The sequence below is a fragment of the Antechinus flavipes genome, chromosome 3 (genome assembly GCF_016432865.1).
Source record: "Antechinus flavipes isolate AdamAnt ecotype Samford, QLD, Australia chromosome 3, AdamAnt_v2, whole genome shotgun sequence".
NCBI classification, from domain to species: domain Eukaryota; kingdom Metazoa; phylum Chordata; class Mammalia; order Dasyuromorphia; family Dasyuridae; genus Antechinus; species Antechinus flavipes.
The window spans coordinates 503759908-503784570 of NC_067400.1; the positions used below are offsets into that span (position 1 = coordinate 503759908).

A 24663-nucleotide genomic window follows, 5' to 3' on the forward strand; every position below is an offset into this window, starting at 1 on the left:
GTATTTTCTCTATTGTGTTGAGAGGGTTGTTTCTATTGAGCAGAATTGGGGTAGTCTGGGACGTAAAAGTAAAATAAAAAGTTTAAGAGCATCGGCAAAACACTTATTTAAAAATGCCATGTATGTATCTTGGGGACACAAAGAAGTCATTGTTTTTTCATCCTCTATCCAACCCAGTTAACATTTATTTAGTACCTACTATGTGCCAGTAGCTGTGTTAAGCACTGAAGATAAAATTAATAAAAAGAAAGACAGCCTCTGCCCTTAAGGAATATAAAATTTATAGGAGATAAAACAACAAACAAATGCAGGAAAACTGAAGTAAGGGTGGAGTTGGGGGTGAGAAGGATAAAGATAAAGAGGAGAAACAGTACCTTTGGGGCTGCACCTGCAGTTTGTCTACAGTGCACTCAGTGGATCATAAGTAGTTCATCAGAGTATGATAGGATTTTATCAGTGGAAATGTCATTAAAGAAAAGGCATTACTATCTGTTTTGCTGGTTGTGGACTGACTTTCTGTTGAAACTTTCAATATGTATTCTCTTTCCCCATTAGAACATGAGCTCCTTGAAGCAGAAACTGTTTGAATTTCCAATATATATTCATAGCATTTAGCAATGGTGACTTAACAAGATTCCTTTTGACGCCTACTTCTTGCCCAGTAAATAATAGCTTATATTGTAAAGTATGTCACTCTTTACAGAGTGCTTACCTTTATGAAAATAATTTTTGGTTGTTCTTATATGAATATGAAAATAAGACAGTCCTTATCCTTGCTCTTGCATTCTAATGAGGAAGATAATATATATCTATATATCTCGAATAGTGACATCTAGAGAAGGGAGTTTTGGTTTGGGAGTAGTAGAAGTGAGTTGCTCTATAGGGATGACAGATAACATGTGTTTTTCTAATAATGGTAGTATTGATTTGACTACCATGCTCAGAGCAAGTAGTGGAATGGAAAGGCATGAAGAAGTGAAACATGATTGCATATCTTGGGACAGTTATTGGTCATATGTTGTAATATGACTGAGGAATAGGAGATGGAGGATTTAATAACAGAATGATCTGACAGTAGAATTGCAGTGAATCACAGCCAGATGAATGAGTTGGCTAGATATGTTGAACTCTCAGGACAACTAACCTTCATAAGGGGAGGCAAAAGGTGAACTGGGCTATCTTGGTAATGCTCTGTTTTTATGGATGAAAAAGCTGAAGGCCGGAGAAGTCATTTGAACTATAATATGCCTAGCAAATGTTAAAGATAGCTCAACTTCTTCTAATGACTCACCTCTGATTCTCTGACATTGTTAGGAAAATGGTAAGAAAAAGGGGTTATAAATAATGCATTCTCTTTTGGACATGTTATGTTAGAAGTTTGTATAGCACATTCAGATCTAGATGGTCAAAAGCAGTAAGTGGTAGTTTAGTAAAGAGTAAAGCTAGATATATAACTGTGAGAAAAATATGCTATGAATGCTAATTGAATTCTTAGAGGCTGATGAATTTACCAGGTAAAATAAATAGGAAACTTGGGGGATACTCATAGTTAATGTATCTAATTGATGGAGAACAACAAAGGTGATTTGAGAAGGAATATTCAAAAAGAGAACAAACAGGAAAGAATATTGTGAGAAAAACTTACAGAGAAGTATTCAGTGATGCAAAGAAGTTAAGAAGGATCAAGATCATTGAATTTGACATTTAATGGGTCGTTGATAACTTAGGAGAGGACAATTTTAGTTTTAGGTATTTGTGCTTCAGTATGAGCTTGGAAGAAGGTCATGTTTTCATACAGCTACATGCATAGTTATGGTTGCATATAAGATCAAAGACTTAGAGGTGAAGCCAAGATCCAAGAGATCTCCTAATCCAACTCCCTTATAATCCAGAATGGTTGAGTCTTTTCCGGGTTAAAAAATTAGTATTGTTGCTGCTGCTGCTAGCTACCATTTATATAGCGCCTACCTATTGGCCAGATACTGTGCTTTACAACTATAATCCTGTTTGATCCTTACAGCACCCTTAGAAAGGAGAGATTTTTAGAGATGAGGAAATTGAGGCAGACAGGTTTAATAACTTCCCAGGGGTCACATAGCTAGTTACCCATTTGAGGTCACCATTGAACTCAGGTCTTCCTAACTTCAGATCCAACTCTCCTACTGTGCTGCCTACCTGCCTACTAAGTAGCACAATTGCCACTTAAAATTGGAGAGTGAGGGAGGGCGAAGACCCTGGAGAAAGTTAACATTTGATGATTTCCTAATTTTTCAAGATTTAGATAAATGAAGTGAGCATCAAAATAAGTATTCTAGGGTTTTCATTAACTGAAATATACAGTACCATGATGAAATGATAGAAACCAAAATATTTGTTTTCTATTGTATGTCATCTTTGAAACATAAACTCTGAAGTTCAAAAAGTTAACTCTCATAAGCTCGATGGTCCTTTTAAAAGAGAAAATTCTAGGTTTTTTTCCCCTAAAAGTATCTATGTATTTTAGAAAAATAAAATCTTGCCATTTATATAAGTTCTCTTGAATCCCTTTGGAAAGATCATTAACTTCAGAGAAAATTTGAAGGCCTGACAACTTTATCCAAGTTTAATATACATTTGTTCAGGTAACCAGAACAGTTTAGTTTTTTTTTTTTTTAAATTTCATGATCTAGGATAATATAGATGATCAATTTTAAATTACTTTCAGTTTTACAGTAAACCTTTGTTATAGCAAGTTGTTACTTTAATTTGAATTTCTCATTTGAATTTTGCTATTACATCATATTCCTCTAAAATCTAAAAGCCTCTAAAATTCTTCAAATCTAGCATGTCAAAATTGTGTTGATGGAGTAAGGTGTACCTTCAATAATATGACTTAAAAGCAGTAATTGTACTCATTTAGCTCCTCTTTTGGTCTAGGCACAAACCAAATAGTTCAATGTCAATAGCTTTGTAAAAATAATAGAGGCTTTTGAACCACAGAGAGCAAGTATTAGTGATTCTCTCATCTAGTTGAGAAATCTAAGTGCCTTAAAATATTGTGGTCATGGGAAAGACCTGATATCAGTGGTGCTAAAATAGTCCCTTGAAAATAATTTGTTGCCATGGTAGATTATAGTTATTAACTTCTGATCGGCAGTTCCTGAAGACTTCACTGGCATCCTGAAATAATACAGTAATATTGTTTCTCATTACTTATTTTGAGATTTGGTCTTAAAAAAATTTTTTTTAAATTAGTTTATACTAAATGACTTCTATTTTATTTTCAAGTCGTATCTGACTGGTCCTGATTCTATTTAGAGTTTATTTCGCAAAGATACTGGAATGGTTTGCCATTTCCTTCCCCAAATTATTTTACATTTGAGGAATTGAGATAAACAAGGATTAAGTGACTTTCCTAGGATCACACAGTTCTGTATATGTCTTAGGTTGGATTTGATCTAATGAAGATGAGTCTTCTTGACTTGGGTGCCCGTCCACCCCCGCCTCCCCCTCCACTTTAAAAAAAATTCATATTTTATTTACAAGTGAATAAAATTTCCCATAAAGCCTAGTGAAAGTAATCTCTTGGCTCCACAGCCATGTATGAAAAAAGTCCACGTCTTTTTATAAAATGATTTTGTTAAGAAAAAAATAAGGCCGCACAATTGTGAAACTGAGAATCTGAAATAAACCATTTCCCAAAACTCTGTAGGTTTCAGTCTAATGAAAAAGTAACTATTGTGTCAGTTAAATTCCAGTGACTAATTCTGCTCTGAGGAGAGCAAGGTTCACAGCAGAACATCTAATATCTATCCAGAGTATGTGCTCAGGGAATAGAGAGGCTCCTTTACTTGAGAGCTTGGACTTTTAGCTTCTTTGCTTCCTGCTTAGTCTGCTTTTTTCTTCTTCTTTCTTCTTTATTCTCCCAGTATTTCTTCAATAGATAACTTGCTTGAGGAGGAGTGTTACTTTGCTTTTCCAGGCCTATTTCTATTAGAAGGGACCACATTTTTTCTTAGGACAACAAAAATCTCGAGGTATATTGCCATATTTTTGACACACAAGAATGTGTTCCACATTTTGGTGTAATACTAAATTAGCAAATTGATCCATGCTTTGCAAATAACCTATAAGGGTTCTACCACCTCAAAGGAGTCACAGATATTTCTTGTCAATATGTCTATGACCAGTCCATGAGGCTGGTGGCATCAAGAATATAGTTCATTTTGAACTGTGATATGGAGACTGGGCTGGGAATAGTGGAGTGTGGAAGGGAAGGACCTACCTATCCTTCTTTTCACATTTTCAGCTTCCTTAGCTAGCCAATCGTAGCAGTTCCATAGCACGCTTAGCTGCAGCACACTGATGCTGAAAAAGTACCCAGCTGGGCTTCAGTTTTCTTATCTGTTAAATGAGTCATTTAGACTAGATGACCTTTGGAATCTATTCTAGCTTTAAATTGCTGATCCTTGTTATTCAAAGTTATGCTGGTGATGATCGACTATGAAAAACTTGGTTTTTCTCAGCTGTTCAGTGATCCAAGGCAGTCCCAATAAACTTTGGATAGAAAATGCCATCCATATCCAGAGAGGGAATTATGGATAATGAATGTAAATCATCATATGCTATGTTCACTCCCTGTCGGCCCCCCCCCCCCTTTTTTTTTTTCCTCTCATGGTTTTTCCCTTTTGTTCTGATTTTTTTTCTCCCAACATGATTCATAAAGAAATGTGTATTAAAAGAATTAATTTACATGTATAACCAGAAAAAAGAAAAAAAAAAGTTATGCTGAGTGACCTATTATTCCCTGACCTGCAACTTTTGTGTTTTTTGCCATTCATCATGTAGCCAGTTACCTTCTACCTGTCTGTATCTATTATTGCAATTGGGGAGGAAGTGAGATGTAGTCAACTTTTGCTCATCTGAATTTTTCTTTGCCTCATTATGAAAGTTATTAATAAAAACTGGTTCCAGGGCTGATAGGTGGCGCAGTGGATAGAGCATCAGCTCTGAATTCAGGAAGACCTGACTTCAAATCTGGCCTCAGATACTTAATACTTCTTAGCTGTTTGATCCTGGGCAAGTCACTTAATCCAATTGCCTCAGCAAAAAAAAAAAAAAAAAAAAAAAAAAAGCTGCTTCTAGCCCTTGCTGATCTCAAGTGATCAGGCTATCAATGTACTATTACTTTGATACTTTGAATAAATTCTTTCAAATTTTTATTTACCTGAGTTTTGCCTCATTAATCAAGGCAAAAGTGCAAACAAAAGAATTTCCTTTTAACATTATGAGCCTACCAATAATGGAAGTTCAGAGGAATGTTATGACAGCCACAGAGTTATTGACAGAATCAAGGTTTGAATAGCATGTTTTCTGACCTCAAGCCCATAATCTTTCCACACCATCAAGATGATTTCATGGTTAGAATACCCCATTCACCTCTAGAACAGAGACAGTGTCCTGATCCTTAGCTCTTTCATCTGTAGATATATCTAATGGGAACTCTGCTATCCTATGTGGTAAATGCTTTACATGGCCCATTCAGACTGGACTTTACTCTCTGGTTATTACATCAGTTGCCTTGCCAGCACATCCTCCTCATTGCCTTGTTCTTTAGCATCTATTTACCACTCCACTTCCAGTTCTAGAACCATAATGAAATCAATATTGTTTTTATACTATATGCTTTTTATTAAACTTACCCTTCTTATAACTTTCCAAGTCAAAATATTTTGTCCTTGCCACTATTTATGTATTGTCTCCCTCAATTAGAGTATACCCTCCTTGAGGGAAAGGAACTTTTGTATTTATATCCCCAACACTTACCATAGTGTTTTTCTTTCATTCATTCTTTTGTTGAATTCAGGTGGACAACAAAGGTGATAGTAAACCATATATTAGGAATAGTGTCATTTTTTTGTCACTCAATAGGCAGATATATGAGGCAAGCAAAAATCAGTGAAACAAGGAGAGACCAAAAAAAGCTTGTCTTTTCCTACTTTTTCCAAGAAATTGACTGCAGAAGTGCAACATGAGATAGATGTGATTAGATTGTAGTTTTATCTGAAAAAGATCCCTGGGTTTTAGTAGACTTTGTAATTTGAATGTGAGTACAGCATATGGCCCCAAAGTGAATTTTAACTTGGTCTACATTAAGAGGGGAATAATGTATTGCTTTTAAATTATTGAGAAGAGTTTTAATGTCATATTTAATTGTTAAAGTTCTTTTGGAATGCTATTTTTCGGATCTGGGATACCACATTTTTGGAAGTCATTGATAAGTTGGAGAAACACTAAAAGAGGAATTCCTGTATGATAAAAGGCACCTACTTGGTGCCAAATAGATCAGGTGAGGGAAGTCTGAATTTTTTTACATTGAAAAGATAGAATATACCTGTCTTCAAATTGTTTCAGTATTTTAGAAAGGGGATTTCACTTATTCTTTAGCTCCCTGAGAGCAATAACTAGACACAGTAAATGGGTCAATATTGTAAACCGTGACATGTTTAGACCTGATGTCAAGAAAATTCCAACAGTTAGAACTTTAACTAAAGTGGAATTATCTGCTTTAGGAGATTGTGGAGGTTTTATAAAAGCAGCATGGTCATTGATTAAGTATATTCAAGTGGGGGTTCTTTTTCAGGGACAAATGGACTAAAATATGCCTTTCCAGCTCTGAAGTTCTGCAAGTCTGTGAAAAATGAAGTGATAGTATTATTAAAACCTTTACAAAGAAAAGGACTTTTTCTGTCTACCTAGAAAATGAATTAGAAAAATATGAAATTGTTCTAATTCTACTCATTGTTTTCTTTTAATGCCTTGCACATAGTAGGGGGTATTTAATAAATATTAGTTGAATTGAATTGCATCTTTAAAATTTCTCTCAATGATCAATAAGATCTGCCTTCTTGATCCAGAAGTATTCATTTGCAGTGTTTTCATTTGTTACTCTAAAATGTTAAGTGCAACTCATGATAGAGAATTAATAAAGGCTGGGCTCCTGGAGAGTGACAAATTAAAAACCATAACAAATTGTGAAACTTTCAATATGTTTTGATATTTATTATTAGAGAAATCATTTTCTCTTATTGCTGCTTCTAGTTTTGTACGAATATCTCATAAATTTTAAAAGAATTCTATAAAATGCAGAGAAGAGGGGAAAATTTTTGTTTCAATTTGTAAACTACCTAAAATGAAACTGATAATTGCCATTGCTTATTTTCTGTAGTGAAAAAAAAGCTAAAAAAGTGTGTATCAGACTCCATTTTTCCAATTTGCTTTCAGCTGCCTGTTTCCTAATATGGAACGATTAATTAAAAGTGGCAGGTTAAAATTGTATTCCTAGGGCAAAACATGATGAGTTCTCTGAGTTTGTTAAAGAATAAAGGAACTATATTTGTGAATTTGTGTATGTGGTATCTTCTTTTAGAGAATTATTGATATATAAGGTAAGATACTAGTCAGTTTTATTAGCCAAGGAAAAAATTTCTCAAAGTTTTGATTAACTGAAATAATGATCTACGAATCTCCCTTTTATCATAGGTAGCAACTCTGAGATTCTGTCTTATGGATGAATCTTTATAGTTATTAAAGATAAAATGAGAGCATTGGCATAGTAATGATGACAGCTTTAATTTATTGATCACCTGCCATATTTGAGGGGTTCAGTTGGCATACAGAAAAATGAAATAAGGAGTTCCCTCCACTTAGGGAGTTTGTAATATAATAATGAAGAAAGGACATTTCTACAAATTCATTCTAACATGCTGGTCACAAAGACAAAAATTAAATGGTCCCTGCTCTCAAGGAACTTACATTCTGTCATAGGAAAGAAAAATATGTACAAATATATATAAAGTGGTTTTGAATGAGAAATCAGGAAAGGCCTCCTCTAGGAGTAGGACACCCGGAGCTGAACTTTTAAGGTGCTAAGGGTTCTAAAGTATGAAGGGGAGGTGGAGAACATTGCAAAAATGGGAGATCCAGCAAAGGCCAGAGGACAAAAGTTGGAATTTGTAGAGGGAAAAGAAAGAAGGCCAGTTTGCCTGGATTGATGATTGAATGAAGGGAAATAATATATAATCAGTCTGGAGAGTTAAGAGGAATGTCAAGCATAGAAGTTTGTACTTTATCCTAGAAGCATTATGCTTTAAGATCGGTTTTTTTCTTTTCAACCTGATAACAACTTTGAAGAGTAATATTAGCTCTGTTTTATAGGGAAGAAAACTGAATTTTAAAAAGGTTTTGATAACCAAGATAGAATTTTCACCTAGCTCTTCCTGATCTCAAGTCTAGAAATAGAAGTAGTAAGGAATAGAGAATAATAGAACTAGAAGTAGGGAGATGAGTCATTTTGCTTGAATTGCCACTTGAGTTTTTTGAATTGAAGTTTTAATAGAATATTCAGGTAGAGAGATAAATGATTCAGTAGACAGTTGAAAGTCTCACATCCTTTTCCTAGTACATGTGTGATTTTGTTTATTACTCAGAAACTTTGCACTGTTGTTTACCAAATAAAGACAGAAATCCTTAATCTGTATTTAAGATCCACTATAATCTGATTCTAATTTACCTTTCAAGCTCTGCTCTATTTCTTTTCCTTTATTCTATATTCAAACAGTTTATAGCTGTTCACTATCTCCCAAACAGTCTATGTACACTATCTAGCCATTGTTTATTATGTTCTCTGTTCTCTTCTTTCCTCCTCAGATTTGTATCAAAGGTATAGATATATTTTTTGTGGCTTTTTTTTTTTAATAACAGGGCCAGATCTTCATAGTGATACAATTAACTAAAATTTGTAAGGAATACAAGATACCTTGTAGCATGTAGCATGAGTAGTTTCAAGAGAAATGTACTAATATAGTTTTATTCTGTGACACATGGTTAATATCAAGTAAGTAATAAAAAAGGGTGACAGAAGAATGTTGCTGTGTTTGCCCCAGTCATGGAAGATATCCTGCACTGGGTCTAAATGTAAGGGGGAATTTCTTATATACAGGTTGTTCTACGAGTCTTAATGTTGTTTGAAGCTGTTAAAGTAAGCTAATTGAAACTTAAAACTACATAAGACTCTTGGGAAACTTTTTGTTCCTCTCATTTGAACCCTTCAGGACATTTTCCATGAGACGGGCAAATGTAGTCAACATACATGTTTTATGAGAGCTTTTTAAACATCAGTAGCTTAAAATTTAACTAAAACTTTTATGATACCCTTTATAGTGATAGACTCCAAATGCTCCATATTGCAGATGGTATTCTGATGTATTAAGCCTCAGCAATATAGAACCTTCTAAATGAAATCCAAAATTGTTCAAAAGAATTCATTGTCTCTCTCCATTCAGAAAATACTAGGTAGATGAAGAATGTCTGTTTCCATACTCTGAATACCATGAAATTTGATAGACATTTCTTAGAGCCAGTTGATTAGTACATATATTTTGGATACACCTTGAAGATGGATAATGAACTGTATCCAAAATTGAATAGAGAAATGGAAGAATTGTTTTTGGGGAAATTAACAGTGTTTTTGATTATCCCAAATTTATCCCCAAACAAAAGGCAATTTTTAATATCAATATTCTTTCAGTGATATTGTATCTGAGTCACAAAATAAAATCTCTGAAGAATTAAAGTTGGGGGTCATGGAACTGATAAATAGGGAGTTGCATAGTCTGTAGCCTTTGATTAACAAGAATTGCTCAGGAGAAACATGATGAAAGGATAAAATTAGAAACATGTCCTACTGGAAGAGGAAGTAGACTGCTTTTTATTTTCAAAAAATCCTACCTTCTAGCATACCCTCCTCTGGGGGGAAAACATGAATAAGAATCATAGCAGAGGATAAAACATGGATGTGTTGCAAGCTGTATTGTTGGAAGGAATACTTATATATTTGAGGTCATAGCTACACATTCTTAACTCTCTTTCTTCACACTGCTACTTTTGTATAAATGGTTGCCACTAGGTGTCATGCTAATACAGGCTCAGATTAATTAGAAATCATATTTGTAAAATATTCATGAGATTCACATCTCTTTGATCACATGGTCCATTATTGAAAAAATTTTGCTTGTCGCTACACTAAAGCCTTTTTTCTTTAAGCTGGTGATATATTGTGGCCCTTTGTAAGTATTTTGATGAGAGTAGTTAGATGGACAAAAATTTCAGAGTTTAACCTCATCTACTCAGTTAAAAAAGAGTGGCTTGCTCATTGTTTTCAATGTTTTAAATTCATTCTATATCTTTTAGTTGGTAATATTAAACACTTACTTTATAAGTTTAAATTATGGATGAAGTAATAAGAGGATTAAAGGTGAAACAATAAGAACCTAAGAACCAAGAAGAACCTAATTAGGGACATTGTTTATACATCTTATTTAAATTCTCAATTGACTGAAATAATGGATTGACTTTTCCAGAATGTATTTTAATAATAATCATAGTGATAATGATAATTATTAAATGCAATTTATCTCCTTTGATCTCCATAAGAGCCATTTGAGATTAGATACTTGAAATTGATGAAGTAGATCTCAGATTATCCTCACAATCTTAGATGCCTGATTCTTCCAAGATCTTGTACTTATAGGATTTGAGATCTAGAAATGCAAAACAGGCATGGTGAAATACAGAATCTTATTGGTTGATAGACCTTACTCTTGAAGCCAAAAATGACATGGCAGGAGGGATCACAGATTGGATGAAGCATGGGGTATCTCCACTAACTAAAGTGCTCTTGTTGGACAAGAGAGAATGATCCAGAGGTGCAAAGATAAATTGGAAGATTTTCCATATAATTGAGTCATTTCTGCCACACTAAATTTGGTTTCCATGATAAGGAAAAACAAGAATGAAAGGCCTTTACTTAAATTCCTTTGATTAAGGAAGTGAATTTACGATATGCTGCTCAATACAATTCTAGGGCTTAATATATAGAAATTATACCACTTACCTCTATGGAATCATATCAAATTGATTGATACTGACTGGAATAGAGTAGGGATACAAATGAAATATTCCTCACAAACCACAGCAATTACTATCCTCATTTTGAAAATGAAAATAAATTAATAATAATAAATTCATAAACTAAACTTCAAACTAAGGTCCTGACTCCAAGGGTGTGTGTATGTGTGTGTGTGTGTGTGTGTGTGTGTGTGTGTGTGTGTGTGTCTCCATTGTTTTGTCCCTGTGATTTAATTGATTTTAAAGAACTCCCAGGAAAGAAAATTCCCTTTGATATTGCAAGTCAGTGTCTTCTGTGTAACTTAAGAGTCTTTCAGAGTTGCTTAAAACATTGAAAAGTAAAGTTACTTTCTCGAAGTTCACAGAGCCAGCCATATGAGAGATGGGACTTTGATCTTTTAGGCTCTAGTGGAAACTAATTCTTTGTCTCCTTTCTCTTGCTTTTGTCTTCAATTCTCCATGGAAAATTTTATGGGAGTGATGGAAAAGCTGGTACAGATCTAAAAGAGGTGTTCCAAATGGAAGAACTGGGGCAGTTCTCTCTAAAAGAGACTGTGGAGTTGGGAGGAACTGAAGGAAGTCGTATCATATGCAACAGTAATTTGGCAATAACTCAAAATATATAGTTCCACTAAAATCATCCTCAAAGTTTTGATACAGGATAGAAATTTGCATGGTTTCTCTAAGCCTGTACTAGAAAAACTGAAGCATTAGCAGATTCCACCAACTTGGAATTTGGAAGCGTTTCAACTACAGGATGGGGATAGATTGTGTACTTGTGTTTGAAGACTAAATAGTTAAATGTGAAGCAGGCTCATCATCAGAAAGTTAGCCACAAGTAAAAATGGAGGTGTGATGAAAGAGTTATTAACTGTTTTAGTGGAAAGCATACCCATCTCACTGAAATCATGGGATTTTATTGTAGAGGCCATATAATGCTTTAATAAACTATCATGTCTATTATCTTGTTTTTATCCTTGCAACACTTTTGGAAGAGTTGATTGGTCAGTTTATTATATATTATCTTCCTGCTTTGTTTTTGTTAATGGGGACTAGGAAGAAGGAGGGCCCTGTCTCTAATCACATCTACTCCTTCCCTTCATTCATTTCCCTTTCTCTATTTGCAAAAAACAAAGTAAAGCCCTTCTAGAAAATATGTATAGAAAAGTAAAATAAATTCCCACATTGCCTTTATACAAAATGTTTGTATTATTTTGTACCTTGTGTACATTATGTTTCTGTCAGAAGGTAGGTAACATTAATACTCTGGTCATTTCATTTCTTAGAGTTCTTAAGTCTTTCAAAGATTTTTTTCTTTAAATTGTTGCAGATTATTATTAGATATTGTATTCAATTTTGGGAACTAAATTTTAGGAAAGGCATCAATATGATAAATACTAGAAGGAAACAAGCATTTATTAAGTGCCTACAATAAGCCAGGTATTGTGGAAAACATTTTTCAAATGTCTTATTATTTTCTCCATTTTGAAACTAAGGCTAACAAACACTTGCTTAGGGTCAGACAGCTAATAAGTATCTAAGGCAGAATTTGAACTGGGTTTTTCCTAATGTTTAGTTTAGTGCTCTATCTTCTATGCCATTTTGGAATTATTTGGGGCTCATAGACTACTTTGGACACTTAATATGTAAGTGATAGTAGACCAATACTTACCCTCTAGGAGTCAATTTTTTCTTCTGTTAAAAGGGAATATTAATACCTACAGTACCCTCCTCTAAGGGTCATTGTGAAGCTCAAATGAGATAATGCATGTAAGGTGATTTGCTTTCTTCTATGTACTTTATATTCATTGTCATTCAGTCTGCTGGAAAGCATTGAAAGAGGGTAACAAGGATAATAAAGGAATATGAAACTATGTTTTTTGAATTTTGGTTGAAGGACATGGGCATTTTTACTCCAATAAAGAGAGGCTCTAGAGATATCAGAATTGATCTTTTCAAATATTTGAAGAGTTTTAATGAGAAAGTGTGATAGACTTTTTTTCTGCTTGTCCCAAGATTGTAGAACTAGGAATTACTGGGGCGGGGGAAGGGGAAAGGAGGAGGATATTATAAGAAGTTATTGTAAGAAGACAGATTTCATCTGACCATAAGAGAAAAAAAAAGTTTTTCTGAAGTGGTTGGAGAGATTGGTTTTGAGGTACCTTCTAAATTTGATTCCTTGGATTTTTGTGCTTCAGTCCCTCCATTTAGAAAACTAAGTCTTAACAAACAAACAAACAAATAAACAACAACAACAAAAAAAAAAAAGCAAAAAAAAAAAATGGGTCAGTGAAAGCCTAAATTATTTAAAAAAAAAAAAGAAGTAGTAGTAGAAGTTGAATGGGAACCAAACATTTATTCCCCTACTTTTAAATTTTTCCTAAAGGTCTGTTGGCTTAAAGATAATGTTAATAAATGTTTTGGTTTCTTAGTTTTGCTTTTAGAAGCATGACTTACTGATAGAGGTCTACTGTAAAATATGACTCTTCAGAGCTACATCTCATTTATTTGTCATAAATTTCTATTAGAGAGCAAATGTCACTAGTTTCTTGATTATAAATTGATTTGTGTCCTCAGAAGTGGAGAAATAAAATTAAATGTTTTTTCATCTTCATATGATTTTTGATTGCAGTGAAATAAAGTGTAATAGTAAGTTGATTTAGAGACAGTTAGAAAATACATTTGTGGTGGTGCCATTTTCTAGAATTTAAACTACAATACAAGTATAAATTCAAAATGTGGCTGTTAAAACATTTACATTAACAATTCCTCACCTCAAAATTAATTTTAAGGTATTAAAACTTCAAATTGCACTAAGAATTTTAGAATACCTCCTGCATCAGCATTTAAAAAAATCTAACTTGCATTGGGCAAAATTATTGATTTATATTACTTTTTTGTTATTTTATGTGCATGTTCATTATCATACAGTAAATATTCTTCACCTCATTCAGGGAGCTGTTTTTAAGGGCCCACTTGTGTACAATGTATTGCGTAGGCACTGGAGTAGTTGTTATTTTGAAAAAAAGCAAAATAAAAAAATAAGCCTTGTCTTCCAAGAATTCATATTTGACAAAGATGCATAAATACAAGATAATTCAGTGAAGTAGACAGCAACTAACAATAGTTCAAAAGACCTATTTTTTCCTCAAGCTTTTTTCTTCACTTGTTTCCCAGTTGATTTAATGTTTATATTTTGTTGATATATTTTTACGTTAGAGACATTCACAGGTTATGTGAGAGATCTCTTGTAGCAAAGTGAAATAAATAAAATGACTAATACAATGAACTCTTTTGATAGTACATATAATATTTCACACGTATAGCAGTCCATCCCCTTCTTCTATTTTTCAAATTAATACAAGTCTATTTTCTAGTCTTTCTGTCTTCTCCATTTGGGGGGAAAAGGGAAAGTAAAGTAAATTTCTTATAACAAATATGATTAGTCAAAGGAAAGAAATTCAGTAATTATGTACAATTTTTCTTTTTCATTCTGAATCCTAGATCTGTCACTTTTCAGATTTAATCTGCTCCTTGAAATAAATGAATGGTCATTGTATTGAATATAGTTCTTACAGCTTTCATGAGTTTTTGTTTTAGACATTTTTCTTCTAGTTTTACTGGCTTCATTGTTTATAATAACGTTCTTCAAACTGTTCATTTTAATAATATTGATGTTATAGTATAAATTGTTAATTCAGATTCTACTCCCTTCAGTCTGCATCAGTCAATTTAAATCTTTTTGTGTCCTTTTGAAATCATATTTTTCCATATTATATAGTATAATCATCTTCCATCATGTTCATGAATTGCTATTTATTCAGCCATTCCTCAGTTGATGGACATTCTCTTAGTTTCCAGTTTTTTGTTACCATAAAAAGATTAAATTTTAAAATTTTATAGTACAAAGATATATTTTTATACTTGAAGGACATTTTCTTTTTACTTTGATCTCTTTTAAATAGTTACACAGCAGTGATATAAGTAGGTCAGACAACATACATTGTTTGGAAACTTTTTGTGTATAGTTACAGATTATTTTCTAGATTGTTTGTACCCATTCATAACTCCACTAACAATACATCATTTTTGCCTATTTTTCTACTGCTCTTCCAATTTTTATCATTTTCCTTTTTCATTGTTTTTGTTACTTTGATAAATATGAGGTGGAATGTTTTGTTTTAATTTCTGATTCTTTAATTAGTAGTGATTTGGAGTATTTTTTCATATTGCTGTAGGTAGCCTGAATTTTCTTTCCTGAAGAACTACTGATTCTTATTTTTAGCCTATTTATCAGTTGAGGACTGACTCTTTTTTCTTATAAAGTTGAATAAGTTCTTTATATATCTTATATATAGTTCTTTATATACCGTTATTGGAGAAACTTAATGCATATATATTTTGGGGATACTTGATTGTTTACCTTTTAATCTTAGATTTATCATATATGTTTGTGCAGTTTTAAAACATCACTTATTAAATATGTAAATGGTTATTAGCTTTTCCATCTTATATGATAATCTCCAGGACCCAGACACTTAGTCACTTAAGAAGAACACAAAGACTCCTATCTGCAAAATTCTGTCCTTTCAGAAAAGAATGTTTTCAGTCTAGTACATAGTGAGAGACTAGCCCATTCTTACATAAGTATGTTACTGCCTCCATGTAGTACTTACTCATTTATGTACAAGTGTCTTGGTTAGTCTGTTCTAGAAATATTGGTGTTTGTTAGTGTTATTAAGTTCTACATAAACACAATAAACTCCTGCTAAGTTGGGAATTAATCATTTTTCTCTGTTTCTTTTCAATGTCATTCAAAGTCCAGTTGTCCTAAGTATTAAGATAATAGTATTGATGGATAACAGTTACATATATCACTTACAATCTTTTGTTTTTCTTTGCAGTATCTTCTAATGATTTTTTGATCATTTTGATTAACCACAAAACAGCATGACTTTGCCTCACTGATATAACTTTCAAAATGTGTCGACTTTCATTGACCCTAAATATTTTCCCTGTATGGGATTGGACTAAACATTGATCCTTTAAGCATTGCCACCTTTTAAGAATTGGTTGTTTAGAGTAAAATATTAAGTATTTGTGTTGCTTAAAATTATATATTCTGAAGGATAGATATGTTGGGTTGCAGTTGTATTTTGTATTATATTTTACTACTTAAGTATTTATTCTTCTCCTATCTTTGCCCTCTTTTAAATAACATTCACACCTGAGAAATTGAGTTAATTCAAAATATTATTTTACTTTACAACTCTGTGCTAGTTTATCTTTTCTGTTGCTCAGAGCATCATATACATGTAGAAAATTTTTATTTGGGCTTACTCAGTATTTCCCAAGACCTTTTGTTTGAAAGGCAACTTAAAGGCCATCTTGTCTATCACTGATAATTATTTGACTTCCACAGGAGCATATCCATTTGCAGAAAACTTGCTGCTTCCCAAGCCAGCCCTTTCTGTTTTGGGATAACTTATATTGTCTTAAACTGTCTTTAGATGCTTCATTTCCTAATGACTTACCCACTTAGGAAAGAACATAGCTAAATGTTCAATTATTTTCATAAAATAACCCTTTGGTCAGTTATGTCTTTTATCTTTGTCTTTTTACACAGAAGAAACCATCTAATTCTAGCATCAAGAAAAAAGCAACGAAAGTGACTGAAGCAAAAAAAGTGATGAAAAGGAAATTTAAAGTGAATACAAAAGTCACCTTTACAGAAGAGGGAGAGGTAAGATTCTGCCAGTACTCTGCCAGATAGCAGTATTCAGAACAGGAAGAATCTGTGTTCTTATTACCTATATATAATTACCTATATATTAATACTTATTACCTATATATAAAACAAGCAATTTCTAGATCACATAGGGAATTACTTTAATAAAGTGTTTTCTGAACTATATGTTGTAATACAGGAAAGTAAAACTACTTTTAAAATGATTACAAGCCCAATAAGAATAACAAAATTGTCTTCTATATTCTGTCTCTATAAAACAAACTTTCTTTTTATATGTCTTACCTTATCCCAAAAGAAATACAGAGATGATGAACATATATTTATGCTTCTTACATATAGCTATCTTCATTTTCTGTTCTCTTTGTCTTTGTACAAAGTAATCTGAAAACTAAGGAAAATACACAATATGTCACAGAATTATAGAAATCTAATGCTAAAGGCATTATAATGATCTTATAGTCATGCCTCATTTTTCATATGAATGGAGGATCAGAGAGGTAATGTCACAGGCCAAATATTATCTGGTAAGTTTATGGTAGAACCAGTTTTCTTATTTTTAAGTCTAATGTTTCATTCAAGCTTGCAACTGTGCTACTAGCTAATATCAGAATAGCAAAATATAGCTTTGATTGTATCAATAAAGTATTGATTTTACATATGTCATTATCAGAAGAGTAAATAATGTTCATAGAGTCCTTTCATGTTAGATTAAAGCATGTAGCTTTAATCTGCCTCAGATATGAGTATTTTTCAATAAATAGCAATTATAAGATTTTTTTTGAGGGGCAGCTGGGTGGCACAGTGGATAGAGCACTAATCCTGAAGTCAGGAGGACCTAAGTTCGAATCTGCCCTCAGACACTTAACACTTCCTAGCTGTATGACCCTGGGCATACTTGACCCCAATTGCGTCAGCTAAAAAAAAAAGATTTCTTTTGGGATTTTTGTTACGTAAACCATAGGTTAAATTTGTATCAGCTTTCCAAAGTCTCTTAGCAAAAAACATAAGTCAGATGAAAATCAAATCATGCTATTTGCGAGAGAACCCATTCAAATCTTACTATATTATATAAACTAAAATACTGGCCTCAGTTAAATCTTTTGCCTTGTGGTGTCAGAATAAAGGTCTTTTTTATTCACTAAAAATATTCATTTTGCACCATTTATAAGTTCTAGCTTTGTGCTCTTTTTTAATGAAATGTTTAGTTTCATATACTTCTTGCTTCAGTATTGCATGAACAGAATCAGAATGTCACAATTGAAAGAGAATAATGGCTACCATTCTGCATCTTTATAAGAGGGTCCTATAAGACAACACCAATGAGTAGTCACCCACTCTTTGTTTTAAGCTCTTTAGCAAGAAGGAACCTGTTATCTACTGGTCTTCAAATTCTGGTTAACTGTGATTGTTAATAAGATTTTATTTCTTCTGTACATGATGTTCTAAACCTGCTTCTTTTCAACTTTTACCTAGTTCTGCCCTCTAGGGCCAAGCAGATAGATGTACAGAAAGCTTAAGAAGCAAAGGTATTATTGCAAAAATTCTGTGTTTGTTTATATGTCTGTTTTAGTTTGAATGAATAATTGTCATACTGAATGATAAAGTTTACTGGTATCTTCTTTTTGAATTAACAGTTAGTTCAGCAGTGGCCACCTATACAGAAATCCAATGTGAACAAAATTGAGGAAGAAGATGAGTGTGCTGGCATCAACTTGGAAAAAGCAAAGGAAAGGCTGAAAGAAGAGGACAAATTTGACAAAGAAGAGTACAGAAAGAAAATTAAAGCAAAACATAGGGTAAACACTGCATTTTATTATTTTTAAAAATTGATTTATAAACTGTTTTTAATCTCATCTTTATTCCTATATATGTTGTTTCCCTTCACCTTCACACAAGCATTCTGAGCCATTCCTTGGAGCAAAGAATAAAAAGGAAGAAAAATAATAATAGTTTGGCAAAACTAACACAAAGCTGACAGGATATGCAATATTTTATATGCACAGAAGGAAGAGAGATACAAATTCTTTTCCATTTTTCAGCACTGTTTGATCATTATAATGTCACAGCATATAGTTTTAGGTTTTTGTTCTTTACATTTGCAACAATATACTGACTTTGTATATCCCTTTTGTAAAGCCCTTTTTAAAAAAATAAATATTAAGAGTAATTGATCTTGAATGTTAGTTCCCTAATGATGACCTCAATTTCTTCATTAGTAAAATGATGGTATTGAATAAAATGTCTTCTAAAGTTTCCCTTAGCTTTAAATCCATCATCTTTTGATCCTCTGAATATGCTTAAATTTTGAGATCAACTTACGAAAATTCACCAAATCATAGATGTAAGTTGTTTCAGGTATTTAAAACATGGGTTGCTTAGATGAAACCGATTTTTTCCCCCCTGAGCATTTATCATTTTCTTTTTTCTGTCATATTGGCAAGTCTGATAGGTATGAGGCAATACTTAAGATTTATTTTAATTTGCATTTCTCTAATTCATAGCTATTTATGGCATTTCTGCATATGATAGCTTTAAATTTTTTTATCTGAAAACTGCCTGTTCGTGTCCTTTGACCATTTATTGATTGTGTAATTACTTGTATTCTTCTAAATTTGACTCGGTTCGCTATCTATTTGATAAATGAGACCTTTATGAGAAATACTTGATGTAAAAATTCCAAGCTTTTTTCTTTTCTCTCTTCCCTTTTAATGTTAGTTGCATTGATTTTGTTTGTACAAATCCCTTTTAACTTAACATAATCAAAATTGTCCATTTTGCATTTGATAATGTTTTCAATCTCTTGTCTGGTTATAAATTCTTGCATTATCTATAGCTTTATAGCAGGTAAAGAGTATTCCTTGTTCTCCTAATTTGCTTATGATGATATCCTTTATGTCTAAATCATATACCCATTTTGATCTTATCTTGGTATAGCATGTGAGATGTTGGTCTGCGTCTAGTTTCTGCCACACTATTTTCCAGTTTTCCTGGTTTTTGTGAAATAATGAATTCTTATCCCAGAAGCTGGCATCTTTGGGTCTATGCAACACTAAATTACTATAGTCATTTATCACTGTGGTTTTTTTACTTAACCAGTTCCACTGATTCACCATTATTTTTGATGATTGTTGCTTTTATAATATAGTTTTAGATCAAATATAGTTAGGCCAACTTCCTTTGCATTTTTTTGGTATTAGTTCCCTTGAAGTTCTTGATTTTTTGTTCTCCCAGATGCATTTTGTTATTATTTTTTCTAGCTGTATAAAACAATTTTTGGTAGTTTTATTGGTCTGGCACTGAGTAAAGTAGTTTAGGTAAATTGTCATTTTAATTCTATTAGCTCTGCCTGCCCATGAACAATTATTTTACCATATGTCTAGATTCAACTATATTTGTGTGCAAAGCATTTTTTAATTGTGGTTTTGTCTTGGTTTGTCTTGGCAGGCATATGCCCTGATATTTCATATTGCCTCCAGTTATTATTGAGCTTTGTTGGTGAGATATAAAAATGCTGATGATTATGGGTTTTTATTTTATATTCTGCAACTTTGCTAAAGTTGTTAATTATTCTAAGTAGTTTTTTAGTTGATTCTCTAAAATTCTTTAAGTTTCACATCATATCATTTGCAGACAGTGATAGTTTTGTTTTCTCATTTCCTATTCTAATTCCAATTTCTTTTTTCTTCTTTTATTGAATAGTGGGCGTTATTGTTTTACCCTTGATCTTATTGGAAGTGCTTCTAACTTAGATCCAATATAGATAATGCTTGGTGATGGTTTTAGATAGATCCTGCTTATCATTTTAAAGAAAACTCCAGTCATTTCTATGCTATCTAGTGATGTGAATAGGAATGAATTGAAAAGCCTTAAGTTTTGACATGACATTAGATATGACAACCAATATTATCAACCTCTATATCTCTGGAAACATGTCGCATATATCACAGTCTTCAGGAAATAACTATAATTAAATCTAATTTTCCTCAAATGATGATCTTGAAAATACATTTTTTAAAATTGTCGTTGTTATAAAATTTCTGTTTTATTTTTCTCCTCAGAGATTAGCATTGCAACATTGTCTTGAATATTTATTTATTACAAATGGTAGAGTATTTTAACAATGTTGTCATTTTTTTTCCTAGGGTTAATAAGGAACCTAACCACTGCATTTTCTATGGAAAGCTTGTAATCTAATTCTGAATAAGTGGCTTACAAGTTTTTGAAACGTAATCCAATTTTTGCATTGAAGAGGGTTGAATATTTTCATTTTATTAATTGTTTTGTAAAATATAAAAAGAGACAGTTTTTCTTTATTTTTCAAGTCATAGTTATAGCCAGTGCCCACAATGTACCTGCTATCTTTGCCTCTGAAAATAATTCCTTTTAACATTTCATTCACTGTCTTTTCCTGGAATTATTGATCAACATAATGACTTTTACATAATGATGGAATTGTCTTAGCAGCTATATTAAACAGATTGGGTTTTATTAAGTTTAAAGACTAAGGGTATCTAAGTTTTATATACTCCAACTTTCAAATCATCATTTCATTAAAATCATTCAACCATATGACTGAGTCTAAAGTTATTAATTCTAGTTGAATTTGTTGAATGCATACAACCACCTTTATTTTAAAGTTTTCTTGATACTTTTGACAGTCAGCAGAGTATAATATATAGATAGCAGAATTTGAAGCCAGAATGATCTGTTTAAATCCTGCCTCTGACACATGTTGTCTTTGTGACCCTGGAAAAATTACTTACTCTTTTGAGTGTTCTCGGCAACTATTTCTATGTCCATAATAACTAAGATCTTTGAAGTAACAGTAAGATCTAAAAAATAAAAATGAGATATGAAAAATACTGTATTTAAATTTTACAAAAGCAAATAATTTACAATACAAAATTAGTAATTCAAATACTTATACTCTTCAATAGTGAGATTGGACTGTGTTGCAAAAGCTGTGTTTCATAGAATGTGCTCACCTGTATTGATAATAATAAAATAATAGCTAATATTTATATATTGTTTTTTATGTTCCAGATACTGTATATCATTTAATCTTCACAGTGAACCTGGGAAGTAGGTGCTATTCTTATCTCCAATTTATAGATAAGGAAACTTAAGCAAATAGGGTCCACACAGCTAGTAAATAGCTGAAGCCATATTTGAACTCAGGTCATTCTGAGTGTTGAACAGATTTTGTATCTACTGTGCCAGAGGGCCTTTCCTCCTTTTGGCATTCCCCAAACCAAATAAATCACAGTTCCATAATCACTTAGGTTTTTTAATCTTGTTTCTCATTTTACTATCTCTTACACTGTAATAAGGAAAAATAGTGAAACAAAACTGACAAAATTACCACATCATACTCTCCACATTTACCCAAAGGAAAGAATCTCTCTTCCTTTCTTCTTTAAGACCAAATATACAACCCTTTTTTACAAAAAGGTTTGTTCAAACAAATTTAGAAAATAAAATATTTTGACACTGCTATATTAAAAGATACCATTGAAGTTCTCATCTTTTTTGTCATGGTTTTCTGGTGAAACTATGGATACTTCATAATGTTTTTAAATGCATAAAATAGAATAATAAAATTACAAATGAAACCAATTATATAAGTATTTTTAAAAGTTGTAGTTGAAAACACATCAAGGAAAGTGACTAAAAAGTAATACAGGTAACTTTAACAATCTTTTTCATGAATGATATTTATTCACATTCAACTTGAGAAAAAATATTTGAATTTTATATTTTGTTAAACAAGATTTTCCTTTTCTTATTCATGGCAATTAAAGTCCTTTTTTTTTTTTTTTTTTTTTTTTTTTTTTTTGAGAGAATACTTTATAAACTTAAGTTTTCATTGATTTTTAAAAATCATATATATGTGAGCTTCCTAATTTCCTTAAACTCACGTTTAGCTTCTTATTTTCTGTTTTTGCCTACATTGACCTTATTTCTCCTGTCATTTTTTATCTATGGGAAATATAGTTATTTTTACTTCAGTCATAATGTCCAAAATTCCTTTTCTTATCTACAGACTAGATGTATAAGAAGTCTTTTTTACCTTGAAAAAACGCATGAAATATTATCTTTTAAGTTATGTAGTTAATAAAGATTTTATTAGGTTACATAGTTATGTAATACCTTTATGTAAATGTATAATTATTTTAAGATGAATTTTACTTAATCGTAATTTATGTATCAATATTAGAAATGATTCTGTATATGTTATTAAGATTCTGTATATAGTATTAAAATATGTGTCAGCTTGAAAAATTTTCATAGTTTCTAAGCTTCAGGTTTCTGGTAAGTTCATCTTTGTTTCATCTGTGATGATGAAATGGGAAATGATTGCTGAAGCCATTTAAATCTCACTGTACCTCTTAGACTCCCGTATACAACATTCCTAACATATGCTTATATACAGTCTTTTCTTGAAGTCTGCCACTGAATAGCAACCACTGTCTTTCAAGGCAATCCATTTTGTTTTTAGATGGCTGTAACTATAAAGTCTTTCACTACATTTGGCCTAAATTAGCATCTTAGATTTAAAAAAAACAAACACCTCATTACTACTTGAAGATATTGCCTTTAACTTAATATTCCTTGATGTGACCATGGCAGAAACTGCAAGACATTTCTCATTTCCATAGACCTGATCATTATCCTTTCCTAATATAGCCTATGAGTGCTTCATATTAATAAAAAAAAAGTATTGTTCACTCACTGAGTTTAAAGATGACTAAAATTCCCAGATCATTTTCAAACACACTACTGTTTTACTTGTGAAGTCAATTGCGTTTTTTTCAATTCAAGTATTACACAGTTAATGGACAGTTAGCCTGACACCAGGAAGGCCTAGGTTCATAGTTCACTTCTGTTGTATACTGGCGTAGGGAACTCTGACAAGTCAGTTGATGTTTAATAGGCAATTAACTCTCCTAAGACTCTTAAAATGCGAAGAACGTAGTGACTGACATTATTAGAGGGAATTTTGTCACCTGAAAGATCTCTATACTAATGAAATCACAAATTTGATTTTTATCCTGTGAGATTTAATATTTATCTGTAATACATTTTAGTCTGTTTACTTTGGCCTAATGTTCTAGCTTTTCTAGATTTTTTACTTTTGATTATCATCTTGATGTATCTTAGTTTTATTTTGGCAAATTTGATAAGCATCACCTTATGTGTTTTCTGAGGCATTACTAAAAAAACAATCTAAGTCATGCAATCCAGTCTCAGATCCTGGAGTACTCGACTGGAGTCTTCCTTCCAACTTAATTTGAATCATGAATGTTATTGTGTCCAAGTCCAGCCACTTAATCCATGTTGTGTAATATGATTTAGTGAAATGAATGTTGAATTTGGAGCTGGAGAACTTGAATTTGAGTCTTGCTTCTGTCATTTACTGACTCTGTGACCTTAAGTCACAATATCTTTTTAGACTTTAATTTCTGTAGCTGTAAAGTCAGATGTCAGGATGTAACATGGGTGCTTAATTTTTTGTGTGTGTCAGAGACAGCAAAATTTTTAGAAATCTTTTTTTAGAATAAGTTGTTGTGTTTTTAAGCATAAAATAAAATATATTAATTTATAAAGGAAACCAAATGTATTAAAACACAGTTATCAAAATAATATTTTAAAAAATCGACTTCATGGGCCTCAAATTGAAAACCTTAGTATAGATATTTTGAAAGAAAGTTTTGAACTGAGTCACTAAAGTTTGTTGGATTTTTGATTCATGAAAGGTGAATTTGATCTTTGTGATGCTTATGACATAGGTTCACATTTAGAAGGGACCTTGGTGGTCTTCAAGAGAGACTTCCTCATTTTACAAATGAGAAGCTTAGACTCAGTAATGTTAGAATGCCCTTGTGCAAGGTCACATAGGCAGTAAGTGGCAGCACCAGAATTTGAACTCAGGCTCTTCACCTTTTTCACTCTTGAAGAATTCTGCA

At 32.2% G+C, this 24663-nt stretch overlaps 1 protein-coding gene across 1 annotated transcript in view; it reads left to right on the top strand.

Moving 5' to 3' along the window:
* Positions 1-24663, top strand: part of DDX10 (DEAD-box helicase 10) — a 287623-nt gene that overhangs the window by 141457 nt on the left and 121503 nt on the right. The window contains exons 14-15 of the mRNA XM_051986940.1: positions 16574-16690; positions 18331-18492. Coding sequence (XP_051842900.1) covers positions 16574-16690; positions 18331-18492 — 279 coding nt within the window. The remainder of the gene's footprint in view (positions 1-16573; positions 16691-18330; positions 18493-24663) is intronic.